This window comes from Manacus vitellinus, unplaced genomic scaffold, assembly GCF_001715985.3.
Source record: "Manacus vitellinus isolate BGI_N305 unplaced genomic scaffold, ASM171598v3 scaffold_2_pilon, whole genome shotgun sequence".
Classification (NCBI taxonomy): Eukaryota; Metazoa; Chordata; class Aves; order Passeriformes; family Pipridae; genus Manacus; species Manacus vitellinus.
The window spans coordinates 34,010,883-34,024,702 of record NW_021940208.1 but is presented as its reverse complement, the minus strand read 5'-3'; the positions used below and the strand labels follow the sequence as shown (position 1 = coordinate 34,024,702).

The 13,820-nt window shown below is 37.4% G+C and overlaps 1 protein-coding gene across 1 annotated transcript in view; it reads right to left on the bottom strand.

Moving 5' to 3' along the window:
- Positions 1-2,540: 2,540 nt before the first annotated feature.
- Positions 2,541-13,820, bottom strand: part of TRPC4 (transient receptor potential cation channel subfamily C member 4) — an 85,067-nt gene continuing 73,787 nt past the window's right edge. Inside the window, exons 9-11 of the mRNA XM_029960989.1 lie at positions 7,262-7,303; positions 5,348-5,437; positions 2,541-5,077 (exon numbers count right to left, since the gene is read on the bottom strand). Coding sequence (XP_029816849.1) covers positions 4,361-5,077; positions 5,348-5,437; positions 7,262-7,303 — 849 coding nt within the window. The 3' untranslated portion in view covers positions 2,541-4,360. The remainder of the gene's footprint in view (positions 5,078-5,347; positions 5,438-7,261; positions 7,304-13,820) is intronic.

The window sequence follows — 13,820 nt, the reverse complement described above, 5'->3', positions numbered from 1 at the left end:
GCTCTTACTGTCGATTTTTAGAAACAGGTAGCAGAAAAATGTAAGATATTTATCTTTATTAGAGAAGTAACACATTCTCTGTAAAAACAAAACATCAGATAGGGAAGAATAGAGGAGGAAAAATGACTGAAAATTACTACAGAAATGAACAATTGTTTAGGACTTTATGAGTTTCTCTGAATGTGCTTGAATACTTATTTGAGACATGTTGACTCAGAAAATGGTGATGCATGCATGTCCTGACTTGTAAACTCTATTCTGTAGACTAAAAGGCTTAATCATTAACCAGATAGAGTTATCTTGAAGTTACTATTCTCACTTGGCCACACTTAAGGAGCAGTCTATGCTGTCCATTGAATTTACAAAAGGTTAGCTCAATGCCTTCAGATGTTCTTAGGGTACTAATTATACTAAAAAAGCTCATGAATCTCTGAAATCTGAAAACTCTATGGGGTTTTTGGGGGGTTGCAGGGTTTGGTTTTGTTTTGTTCTTAAGTGGGAAGTGGAGTTTAGGGATACAGTATTTCAATCTGCAAAGATTTGCTACTACAGGAGAAAAAAGTCATTTTACTAACCAGCTGAATTGAAACACATGGATTTCTAGAAGGTTATTTTATCTTGCTCATTAACCGTGAACTTTTATTGTCTGTTTAAAAATCTATGGAAGGATTTTATTGTGAATGCCTTGGGTTTCTTAAAAAGCTGAGCATATGAAACAGATATAGCTGGGGCTACTCTTGCTTTTTCAGTTCCATTGAAGAAAGTATGCAAGTTCTTATGAATTAACCCTTGATTCCATGCAGTGGAAGAGTTTTTCATGAGTTCTGCTTAGTCAAAGGATGCTGTTAAGAAAGACAGTCTTGTATCAAACATTCTGTTGAAGAATTTTGAGTGCCCAAATACCATAAACTTCACCTTTTACAGCTCCCAACAGCTATAGCTATGTTGAAGATATACATTCTCCTGTAACTAGGCACTAATTATTCACAGAAAAACTCAAATTAGGAAAGTCATAGAATTTCTCATTAAATCCTGACCTATGAAAACAAAAAAGAATGCTGTGTGAAGTGAGAAGCTCACACCAGTCAATGTAATGGTCTCAAATCTATGGACCAAGAAAGCAAGATTAAAACCAACTGCAGAGCCATGGTTCCTCCCTGAAGAGGCATCTACCTGGCTTGCTCTCTGGGGATATTGTACCACATATAGATAGTGTTGTGGTCTGCAGCTGGCTCACGGGACCCTTCAGTCTGAACCCTCTGATGCATGGCTCTCACCTCTGCAGTGCCCTTGAGGGCCATTGAAGCATGCGGAGTTTTAAAAAATGTTTTAAACTAAGTTTTCTTAACATTCTAAACAACCTAATATTGGTATTAAACACCTTTTATTTAGTCAATTTTCTAGCTCTGTGAAACATTTCAAGATCTTAAACTCTGCTTCAAAAGACTGTCTTTCACAGGGGTTTATATCCCAGTTCCTCCTATACTGACACTAATGGAAGCTGCAGGAAGGGACAGGTAGGTTTGAATTTTTTATTTCTCTTGAGGAGAAAGTATGCTCAGTTTTGCTAAGCTTAATAATGCCTCTACCATGGCATTACAAACCTTGCTCTGTGCACCTCTAAATCCTTCTTGGCACAGATGTCCTCTGAGAGGCATCCGATGAGAAGTGTTTGGGATTTTTTTTGGCTGCCTGCAAAGCAATAAAAGTACCATTTCAGTGTAGGATATATTTTGGGCTCATATATTTCACAGAATGAGGTACTTAGTTGCCATTAAATTTAAATGGAGTGGCATCAGTCCTTACTGGTGTCAAGTTCTGATGCTTAAAAACAGCAAAAAATAGAGCAAATGTTGATTTTGAGTATGCTTTATCTAATAGACCTACATTTCAGTATTCAGCTATAAAAACAAAAAAAAAGCAGCAGAAGACTGACCACCTATTGCTACACAATGCAACCTCATGTCCCTATGACTAAGTAACCTGCCCACCTGTGATGTACTCACTGTTCTGTCTTGTATCTACTCCAAGACTTAGACTGATGCCCAGCACAGTGGGGTGGGCATGTGATGGTGTGGCTGATGTTTCAGGTTAACTGTATGGTGTTGGGAACTTCATGCACAGGAGGTACAGGCTTTAATGATGGCAGAAGAATACACAGAGGTCAGACCTGTGGGAGTTAACTTGTTCTGATAATGATGATGTTGGCATTACAAATACCCTGGTCAAGCACATTTTATCTGGAGAGAAACCATGTGGCTGGAATGTATTGAAAGCCCTTTTGAGTAAGCACTGTTTATTTTGAACTTGGCTAGTGAAAGGGTAGTAAGCTTAGGACTTAAAAGTGTTACAAACTGTGATGAAGAATGAGAAACTGAAATCAGTGGTGGAGAATGACTGTTAACTTGGATATAAAAAACTTTGTGACAACATGTGACACCATTGCTTTATGGCATTTTTAGCACACAGTAGAAGAGAGAACTCTCTAAGAGTTTACCTAATAAAAATGATATGAAGGTATTCCACCATTCTTCTTATTATTTATTTCTTTTTATACTTGTAATATTTCAGGTGCTTTCCAAACAGAAAAGCTGCAGGCCCTGCCCCGAGGAGCTTACAATCTAAAGGTGGACAAGGAGAGAGACGTGGAGGGGGTCTACAGAGCAGTCAAGAGGCCAAGATGGAAATTAATGAATCAAATATGGTTTGAATGCATTACTGCAAAGCTATACAAACTATTTTCCAATTACAGCTCATATTTTCCACTGTGGTTCAACTATATCTGCCATGACACAAACAGATATGCAGGAAGAAAGCTTTCAATATGTGAGCTCAGAGAGAGTAGCACAAGTGTAAAGTAGAGCTGGAAAACTCACCTAAAAGTATTGAGATGAGAGGGATTTGCCTGGATTTTCAAAATTCAGTTCAGCATCAGGACAGTTTAGATCCAGAACGATATGGCTTTGGATCAGTTCCTACGAGGTGGAAGTAACATGTGATAGATTTAATCTGAAATGTAAATGTACACTATGGATCCGGAGTTTTCTTAATACAGGCTAATATGAACTACAAAATCTATCATGGCAGGGCTAGGGAAGTTAAGTTATTTGGTATATTCAGGGAGGAAAAGAATGAGAGTTCGAGGGTGGTCATTCTCAGGCCAGTTGAAAAATTACATTTTTAATAATGTAGGACACCAGTCAACAATTAAAAAGAAGCAGACTGTTTAATTTAAAAAATACTGGTTTTGACTAAGACAATAACTCACTCATCAGTTGTTAAAAATACTATCAGGTTTTCTTTATACATTTAGGTATTTTTTATAAAACATCCAATCAGGTTGCCCTAAATTCTGAAATTGTCAAAGAAACTCTCTTAAGGCTTGCCTTTTAAAACTTCTCAAAAAATTGCCATATTTTCCAGGTACTCAGGGGATCACTGTATGCTTGCTTAGTCCTGAAGTATCTTTCTCTTAGCAAATGCAAGTGTATTGTAAAGGCAAAAGCTAATAAGCAGCTGAATATTAAAGTGCATAGGTTGTTCATGTTAGGAAAAATTAATCATTGAAGAAGCAATAACTGTGGTGATTATGGATTCCTGGGGAGTAATCCATCATCAGTTTTTAGCAAACCACAGATATTTTTTTCCTACAAGAAACACTTTTCACAGTCTTCAAACCCTGCAAATGCATTTCTAGCAATGGTATCAGGACAGTGATACTCCTGTTGCTGTGAGGGAGAAGCTGTAATTAAATAATCAAATAGACCAATCTTTCATAATTTACAGGTATTCATGTTCCTTCAATAAATAAAAGAATATAATTTATCTTTTGATTCTGTATAGCTTTTGAAACAAATTAAATTTCTAGCAATTTAAATAAATGATTCTAATAGCTTGACATGAATTATGCTGACAGGAGCCACGTATGATTGTTATGATGCCCAGAATATTTTAAGAACCTACAAAGTTAAATAAAGGCTTACAAGTCTCTTAAGCTACTTTTTATTTGCATAGAAAAATATTTATCATAGGAGTCAACTATCATATGACAGAAATTGCATTTGTTGTAATTGAAAAAGATAGCTAAAAAGTTTCTGTGGGTTATTGCAACAGTACAAGAATACAAGATGCTTCCATTTATTAAAAAATGTAAAACAAATCGTGAAAGCTAAAGCAGGCTACAAAACAGAAGGTCCTCATATTATCTTTCTTTTGACTATTATGTTACAAGATCAAGTGCCACAGTTGAGTACTATAAAGTGTAATTCTGCATTTGCTAATATAATTCTTAAAACATTCCCCCCTCCCCAAAAGCACTATGCAAAATATATATATTTGTAAATGCTTCCTCCTGTAAGCATCACAACCTTGTTATCACATAGTCACCCTGAATAATTGTTTCCTGTTTTCCAGCAGAGTCAATGCTAATATCTAATGCCTTGTCCAGCTGATCCTGCGGTGTGGCAGGTTCTGAGTTCTGTAACTCCATTTTCTCTGTTTCTAAAATACAAATACTTCCCTCTTCCTGTGAATCCAAAGAGTTGCTGTTATTTTGTGAATCAGCTAACACACATTTTTTGTCAGGATTTTGGATATTTAATTCACAGTTCATGGTCAACTCTCCCTGTTCCAGTTCATCAGTTTTCTCACATTGTTCTTCTGCCTGTTGACGGGAAACCTCTTCAGAAACAGTGTATATTTTATTTGTACTCTGCTCCACAGAGTTTGTTTTTGATCGTCTGTGAAACAACCCAAAATTTTTTATGTCTGTTACAAAATTCACACGCTTTTGTTTCTCCTGAGTGGACTCTGACACCATCATTGCTGAGCCATTGCTTACATTATGCCCTTCAGAGGCAATATTGGCTGATCGTGGGTGAATCATCGTTGTTATGTCAAAAAGGCTGAAGGGTTTTTTCTTTCCTTTCTTGTTTCCTTCACTCTCGCTATTTTCTTCATTTTCTGACAGAGAGGCAGTGTCTTTGTTCATCTTTGCAGTCTGCAAATTAGACAGCTTGCTTCCTTTCAACAAACCCAGGACTTCAAAGCGAAAGCTGGAAATATCTTGTTTTAACTCCTAAAAATTAGGAAGAAAGATGAAACATCAGAGCATGAAAGCTAATTTGACTTTTCCTTTTGTAATTAAAAAAAATAAAATAGAAAAAAAGGCTTATGGCAGGGATTAGTAATAAACTTCACCATCTGGATAACACCTGTTATTTTCAAGGTAGAAGAACTTGCTCTAGGAAGTTACTAGAGCCACCTGAACAACTGAGTATGAGAAATATGATTCACAGTCTTATAATATCTTACAAAAACACCTATAAACATAAAAATAAATGCCTACCTTAAAATTTTCTTCTGTCAATCCTTCTTCAGTTTTGGCATCTCTTATCATTGCTGCAACATACCTCTTAACTAGATTTTTCATAACTTCCTAAAAATATAAAGCATTGTGTTAGGTTTCTTGGTATTAGTTACTAAACTTACATTCATTGGCTCTGCTTGGGCTTTTTTGTGTTTTAGGAACATGACAAAAAATGTATAAGCGTTAGATCTGTTTAGAAATTGGTTCCGCTTTTTCATGGAAAGTACTAATGTTTACTAACGTGAGAAGGGCTATATTGGGTTTGACCAAGGGTATGTCTCATGCCAGTAATGTGCAGACTGACATTGAGCAGTTGCTGATGCCTCATGAGGAGATTAAGTCTAGTGTGGCTGTATAACGCTATTTCCAGATATTCTCTCTCAAGCCTCCCGAGCTGTGAGATTCAGTGACTTTCTGAATCAGAAATGACAGTTCTAGGTTTAACTGGCTGTGACAGGTTTTCCTCTGCATTTTGAACTCATGTAAACTTTCAGTATGCAGAAATCCTCTGCCAATTAATTCTACAGTATAGCTGGACTAAGATTCCATTTGGGTTTTATTTATTTTTAACCTGAACTCTGATAGTTACCACTGTTGCCTTCTACTTCTAAGAATCCTAGAAATTACTTAGGTTGGAAAAGATGCCTGGAGGCTGCCTGATGCAGCTCAGGGCCATGTCCAGTCAAATGCTGAATATCTCCAGGAGTGAAGAAGCTGCAGCCTCCCTGAACAATTTTTTCCAATTCTTTACTCCCCTCACTGTGAGGATGTTTCTCCTTACCTTACAGAATTTCCCTTCCTGCAATTTGTGCCCACTGACTCCTGTTCTTTTGCTGTGTACTTTGAAGAAAAATCTGGCTCATTCTCTCTAACCACCCACTATGTTATTTAAGACAGCAGTTATATTCCCCTTAACCAACTCCAGGCTGAAATCCAAGATTTTTTTTTGTCAGTCCTCTAACCATCTTGGAGGCCCTTTGCTGGATTCCTTCCAGTCTGTTAGCATCTCTCTTGTAGTGCGGGGCCCAAACAGGACACATGGCTCCAGATAGAGTCCTACAAGTGTGGGCTGGAGAAGAATAATCACTTTCTTCAAAGGGCTGCCTACAGCCTTACTAATGCAGCACAGTACGTGTGTGGTATTCAGTTTGCAGATAAATGGCAAACAGCTGCTCTGTGTTCACCTTCCCCATAATTGTACAGATCCCTGTTTTACTTTCCACAGTTGTCTCTTTTTCAGGTTGGAAAAGTCCTAGTTTTTCTAGTTATTTCCCATATGAAATTAATTATTACCAAACTTACAGCCTACATGTTGTTTAACTTGCCGCCCTTTTAACACAACAAAATTCAAAATAAAGCTGAAAATTATTCATTGTGTTACAATGATCTCAAAAAAGCAGAAGCTGAAGAAGGAAGGATTAAGAAGAACTCATTACAGGGGATCCTGTAATAACCCCAGGCAGAGGGGTTACTAAGGGAAAAGAAATTGTTTATGGGGGACTGGAGAGATGAAGAGCAGGTTGGAGCACATCAGTGAGCTGCATATATGCTCCTGATGAATCCTGGCAGGGAGTTGGGCTATGTGTTTGCTTTTTTTAAAGGTACTCCATGTTACAGTGGACAAAATACTGGTTAGCACGTTATTGCTCTAGAAAATACCCTTTTGCTCCTAAAAGAAGACAACCATACTTCTCAAAAGATTTTTTTGAACACCAAAATTACTAAGCTTGTTTGCTAAGGTGAAATAAGTATGCATTTTGTGTTTCCTTTTATTTTTCTTTTCTGTTTTTCCATTAAATTCTTTCTTTATTTTTTTTTTTCCTTTTTCCCCTCATGAAAACATTCTGGAGGCATAGAAAAAAGAATTGCCCAAAAGTAAACACAGATTTGTACCTGGTATTGATGATGTCTTCTCAAATTGTCAGCTGCACGTCTCTGAAAACAGAAAAACCAAAAAGCTATTAATCCCTGTCTGGAAGCAAAATACTTAGCCACAGCAAAACAGTAGGTCTGTGCATTATAAGGTATCTACCAAGCTGTGAGAAATGGTTCAAAGTCTTGAAAAATGACAGTGTTGGAGCAAAGCCTATTATTTGCTTTACAGAAAGGAGAATGCTGCTATCAGGAAGAGGATTTTCTACATTTTCATCAAAATGCTTTTATTCCAGCATTGTCATGGATGTGGTGGGCACCCAGGTCACTGCTTGCCAGAGTCTCTGATCCCAAGGTCTCTGATCTGAGATAGAAAGGGAACAATGGAATCATGTCACTCATTTGCACAGGCTGAAGAATATTTTACTGAATTGAGAAAAGTTTGACTTGTATCAAGTTAGATTTTTCTTGGAGGTGTGCAGCAAAAGAACAGAAGTCAATAGACATGAGTTGTAGGAAGGGAAATTCTGTATGGAAAATCATCAACACAGTGGGGTTAGTAAAACCATGATGTTAGCAAGACACTTACTGTGGCTCCTAATGTCTCATTTAAGATAAAGCTAACCAAAACCTGCACTATAAACTGTATCAAAGAGAAAATTCCTGCTTAGTTCTTTGTCAAAAGCACTTAGTCACAGAGAGGTGTATGGAAGAAAGAAATTCAGCTTTCAACATAGCTAGCTGTTGATAAGGAAGAAGGGTAAATGGGACAGTAACTCTGAAGAGGAGCAGCAAAAAGGAATGTGGTCGGATGAAATAATGGCACAGATTTCAAGCAGGCGTTGAATTAGATTATACTGCCATATCTAGAGGCTGTCCAGGAGAAGACAGAGGGAGAAAAAAAGGCCTGAATTATTTTTTCCTGTAATTACTGTTGTCCTCACTTGCACACTGAGTCACATATCCCTGTCCTCTACCTTAATTATCCCTGACTGGTGAAAGAAAGATTTACAGCTTTAACTTGGGTTCTTATATCTGCTGCTGACAAGAAAAGAATGTGTCTGACCACTGACTGTATTTCTACAAAACGGAACACTTACAACAGCTTAAAACAGGGCAAAAGGACATCCAAGAGACTTGTTAAAATTGACCTCGGTTGCATAATGAGGCAGACACAGTAAGTTATTTTGTCATCTTCTTTTATTTGAAAGAAGTGATTACCAATTTCCCTGTACTTGGAGTCAGTTTACACTTCAAGGTTGATTTCTTGTTTGCAATTAATTTGAGGGATGCAGTGGCTGTGTGGTTGGGCTTGGCAAAAAATAATAGGGGGAAAATCATTATTTCCTAATCAGTCTGAACAACCGGGGGAGGGCTTTATACACAAGCATCTTGTCTTCAGTATTTTTCCAGATCACGCTTCTGTATCTATACCTCATCCAAAGAGAAGATGGAAACTCCTTGTGTTTAAAAGGGGGGAGGAATGCGTTAGTCTGCCCACCACTGGGGCCAGAGGGGGCAAGGCAGCCATGGGAAGGCTGATACCCTCCCAACACGCAGCTGTAGCCGTTTTTTAGAAAAAAAAACCCAACTCATTTTTTGCAGTTGACCACACGATGGAGATATTTCATTCCTGCTGAGAGAGCACTAAGGGAGTCGGTGGCTAAGAGAGCTCTCAACAAATCTGACTCACAGATAAAGGGAAAAACACCTCAAGGTGTAATTGAAACACACTTCAGGTAAAATTAATAACTCATAAATAAAATAAATGCTGATTCTTGTCTGGCAGAATACTTTCTGCCGCTGCTGTCTGCTCTGCTTGGATTACAGCCAAATGTGAAATAAATGTATAGGTTTAATTCTGTACCTATAACAAGAAATACCTTGCTTATCTTCTTTTTGCAACCACTTTGGAAACTCCCTGAAACAGAGGCTGTGGCTTTTGCACTCAGTGCAATGCCAACAAATGCAATTTAGGATGACTATCTAAAAAGATTTATTTTTCCATACCACTGAGAAGCTGAAAGAAAATTGATTTCATTTTATGTTTTCATATAAAGCCACATCCTGCACATGAAATTATGCATACAAGCAACTTATCAAAGTTATTACCCCATCAGTTTTCTATCTCCTGTTTAAATGTTTGGATTCAGTCTCCAGTTCATAATCATCTTTTGATTTCTTTTGAAAGCAGAATGAATCTTTGCCCAAACACATCTGAAAATCAAGCTATTCACTATAAATAAAATGTCACTAACACTCATATTGTCCTCATTCAGTTCTCAGCCTGCTTTCCTCTACCCAGTTATAGTCTAATTTGTGGTTCAAAATTCGTTTTGAGTAATCATTGTGCTATCTGCCTGAAGAAGTTGAAAACTATGGCCGACAAAGGGATGAAAGTTAAATTTGACTAAAAATAGCAACAAGGGAGAAACACTCTTCTAATGACAAATGTGGAATGAGATAATGAAATTGAAGGGGATACTGTTGTCACTTTCCAAAAGGGGGCACTAATGTCCTTTAGAAAGCTTTAACAGTAGTTCCACTAGTAGTGATACTTATTTTTGTCTTCCTATTCATGCCATTCCTAGTAATTTGCATTGTTTGGAAGAAAAATCTCTTTAGCAGTAAAAATTTGATAATGTTGAATTACTTCCTTTGAAGTGTTTCATAAAGCAGAAATTCAAATCTAATGTCTGCATTTGACCTCAAACTACTTAGTAATAAAGGTCCAGAAAATGTTTGATAATTACTGAGTACTAGTTAGTAATAAAGGTCCAAAAAACTATTGTCTGAAATCATGGGATATATTCCTCATCTTGAACAGAAGCATCACATAAAAAGGATTAGAATTTATCTCTGTTGACAAAGAGGCTTCTCCATGGGATGGTCCTTGGCTATACAACAAACACTACAGATTACCAATTTCCATGCCAGGTGGAAGGTATTTCTTTGCTCAACTTTCCATAACATACATTACAGAGAAAATAGAAAATGCTTATATTCACTTAGAAGTTGCATCATTTTCCACTGGGATAACAAAGAATGGGAGAAGGGAAAAGGAGATTTTCTCTGACAAATGATAATAAAATCATGCAGGATACTTGGAAAATGGCATAAAATCTGGACAACTAGAAAAGAGGAAACAGTTTATCTAAACACCAGATGCACAAAAAATATATTTACTGAAGATACACCTGACAATCCTTTCCATTTTCTCCTCTTAAATACTTAAAAAAAAGGTAAAACACTTTTAGGTGACTGATCAGGTATAAAGGAGAATATAATTTGAGGAAAACACTAAAATTTATTCCAGTGGGATTAGAGTTTCTTTTCCTATATATATTCTTTTTTGAAATAGCATTGGATTTCAGATGGCCAACAGGAGTAGCCTTGACAAACCCAAAGTCTTGTACAGTCAGGAAACATCAGCATAATCAATAGAGTTATATTACTAATCTGACTTTTGCAAAGGTGACCTGACAAAATTAACAGAGCTGATATTTTTATAGATATATATATATACACACATATATATATAAAGAGCAGCACACACTTTTATTTCAGAGTTTTAAGTGTAGGAGATAACTGTGATAATAGCTAAAGAGAATGCTGCATACCTGGGATATGTCAAAATGACAGAACATAAAAATATGCTGAACTCTGAATGGTAGAAGAGTTCTGTCTGATTCATAGCAGAACTGAAATCCTAGTAAATCACATGTAAGCATCCTGGCTTTCCTTCAGATATAACTGTGGCTAGAGAAGCTGCCATCAGCATGGCTGTGCACTGTGTTGCTTTGGAGAAAAAAACTCTCCCTTGAAAAACCTCCCCTTGACTTTACCACCCACTGCTTCACATGTCCTAGAGCAACAAAGGACGAAAGAATCACAGAACTGACATCCAAGGAGAAGCAAATTAATAAGCTTTCTTCAGAGGCACCTCACAAGCCTACAGACCCTGTTCTTTCCCATGATAGTTTTGTTATAAACAGCAATGTAGATGGTCCTCCCAAGCAACCACATCATACTTATTTTTACTGACATTTCTCTTCTTCCTATGAGCCAGATAAATCCTTTCACTAGCATGTGTGCTGCAAACTATTCTGATCTTGAACCCTTTCTTTACATGTTCTGTCTGCATATACTGAACTCTCAGGTTTACACATATAAAGATTTTACAGTGGATTGTTGAGACATGCAATACATCCTTGATTCAGTCCTAGCTTGTGATTCCTGGCTTTTTGGTACTAAGGTTTCTTGTGCAGAGATCATGCATGATGCTTGCCAGCTGCATTCTATTACCTGTTTTGCATCCTGTAGGACTGATTCACCCTTTGGATGCATGCTATTGCTTTTTCTACTGGAAAACACCATAGTATGTCACCATGGATTAGCGCTTCCTGATAGGAAAGTTAACATTTAGAGATTTCAGGACAAAACGTTTTGACATCTGAGTTCTTCCTTACAGACAACATGGCATCTATATATCCATACAGCTAATATAAGAAAATCAGTTTATAGTGGTTTTGTTAGGTTTTTTTCCAGTATTGGTTGTAGGGAAGGAATTGGAGTTTATAATGCAGGACTCAGTGAAAAGGAGTAGGTCCCAACAAAGCTTATCTTGTAGCTCTGAGGCCAAAGTTATTACAGAGGAGATTCCAGTGAGCCAGAGGCAGAGAGCTGTCACCTGGAATCCTTGAACAAAAGGCAAAGAAAACTCTTCATTTACTTTTGGTTCAAAGGGCATAGAGGTTCTAAATTTAATTTGTGATGTAGCTTGTTGGGACAATTGAAAAAGATCTAGGAAAACAAGGCTGAACTGTGGGTGATGGAAATAAGTTTTTCAAAATCAGAAAGCACTGCATTCCCCCAGGACAAACTGTGAGAACACCGCAGTCCGTCCATTTGTTCTCTGATGACTTCACCTCTTGGGGAACATCCAGTTAACTGCATCTGGTTTGCATCTATCTAATGTGGAAATCAGAGTGCATACCCACATCTTACTCCATTTTGGAGCTTGGGTGCACAACTGGGCCTGGAAATTGCAAAATGTTCCAAATTGAGATAGCCCTAATGGGGCTTCTGTCAAGCTCAGAAGACAGCTGAAGAACTTTGTAGTTTTATGAGATGCCCATATGGTGGACTGAATCTGCCTGGTAAGCCACAGCCACTCACTTTTTCCAGACAGCTGGAAGTCTGGTTGCCATGATGGTTCTGCTGGTGAGCTCTTTGCTTCAGAGGGGTTTCAGCTCTACTTCCAACTAAGTACCTATTCTGCAGGGGAAATTAGTGATGGATATGGCCCTACTGTTTCATATGCTTTGGGAATTCACTTTCATCAAACCATTTTTTAAAAAACTTTACAGAAATTAATTAAGAATGTCTCTCAGACAGTTTAGTAATTAGTGGTTCACATTCAAATCATAAGGAAGCCAGGTTCAGCTCCTTCTCTTGTGTTCTCTCAAGACAGCACCTTAACTCCTGCAGGCTCTTAAAGATCTCGAGATGGAAATCTCTCCTGCCAGAGCTGTTATGCTTGGGGTAGATAATTAAATATCCACTGGAGAATAGAAGTGAACCTGGGTCTCCCTTAGCCCAAGCTATTTGCTTTACATGGCACCTGCTCCTTCTTTCTTCAAACAGTAATTCCATCCTGAAGCTGAAAAGTCTTTTCCAACAAAAGCTTCTTCGAAACTGGATTTTATTAATGAAAAAGCTTGGAGGTTACAGATTTTATAATCTTTCTTCATTAAAAAACCTGAAAATTCTATTTGAAAAAATTCTCAAGCAGCTCTGTGAATAGACTGCCTGCCCTTTGACTCTTTGCTGCACCAATTTTCCCAAATCTAAGATGTGGATTTCTAGAAGGTGGTATTTATGTATTCTAGCAGGAGGTAGCTGTAGGAAGCAGGAGGTGATATTTCTGAATCCCCTTTCTCATCATGCCATTCAACATAGGGCTGAGAGCACCCTGTATTTTTCTTTATTATTTCACAGATCCAGGAATGAGTTTACCCACAGATCTGCAGTTTGAGAGAGTAAGAAAAAGGAAAAAAAAAAATCCTTATCGTGGATGGAAAGTCTGACAAAAAAATATTGTTCTGAAGGTTTAGCTGGGATGTATAAGGGTATTCTGGATGTGTCTCAGTCAAACAGGGATATTTTGTTCCAACCCTCTGCTATACACTGGCATCATGGCACTAAGTTTAATATCATTCTATCAGTTTACACTACCTAATCATCCCTGCCAAATGTTTAACAAATGCCTGGAAGCATTGCGCACTCTCCCCCACGCACAAGTACATCACTCTCTCTCTTGATTTTCTCTTTCTAACAAAATCTCATAATTTTTCTTCCTGTAAGCCTCTGCATTTACTTCTTTTACTTCCTATGTCACACAGAGATGTTTATCCTTAAAATTATTCCCCACTTATGCTAGTTCATGTTCTTTTTAAAATTTCTATATGAATCAATGTTTGTCTCTTTTCACTGCTTTTTTCATATTAATTTTAATGGGTTTTATTCAGTGTGTGTTTCTTGTAGTCCACTACTGGTTTGTTTTAATGTCATTCTCATG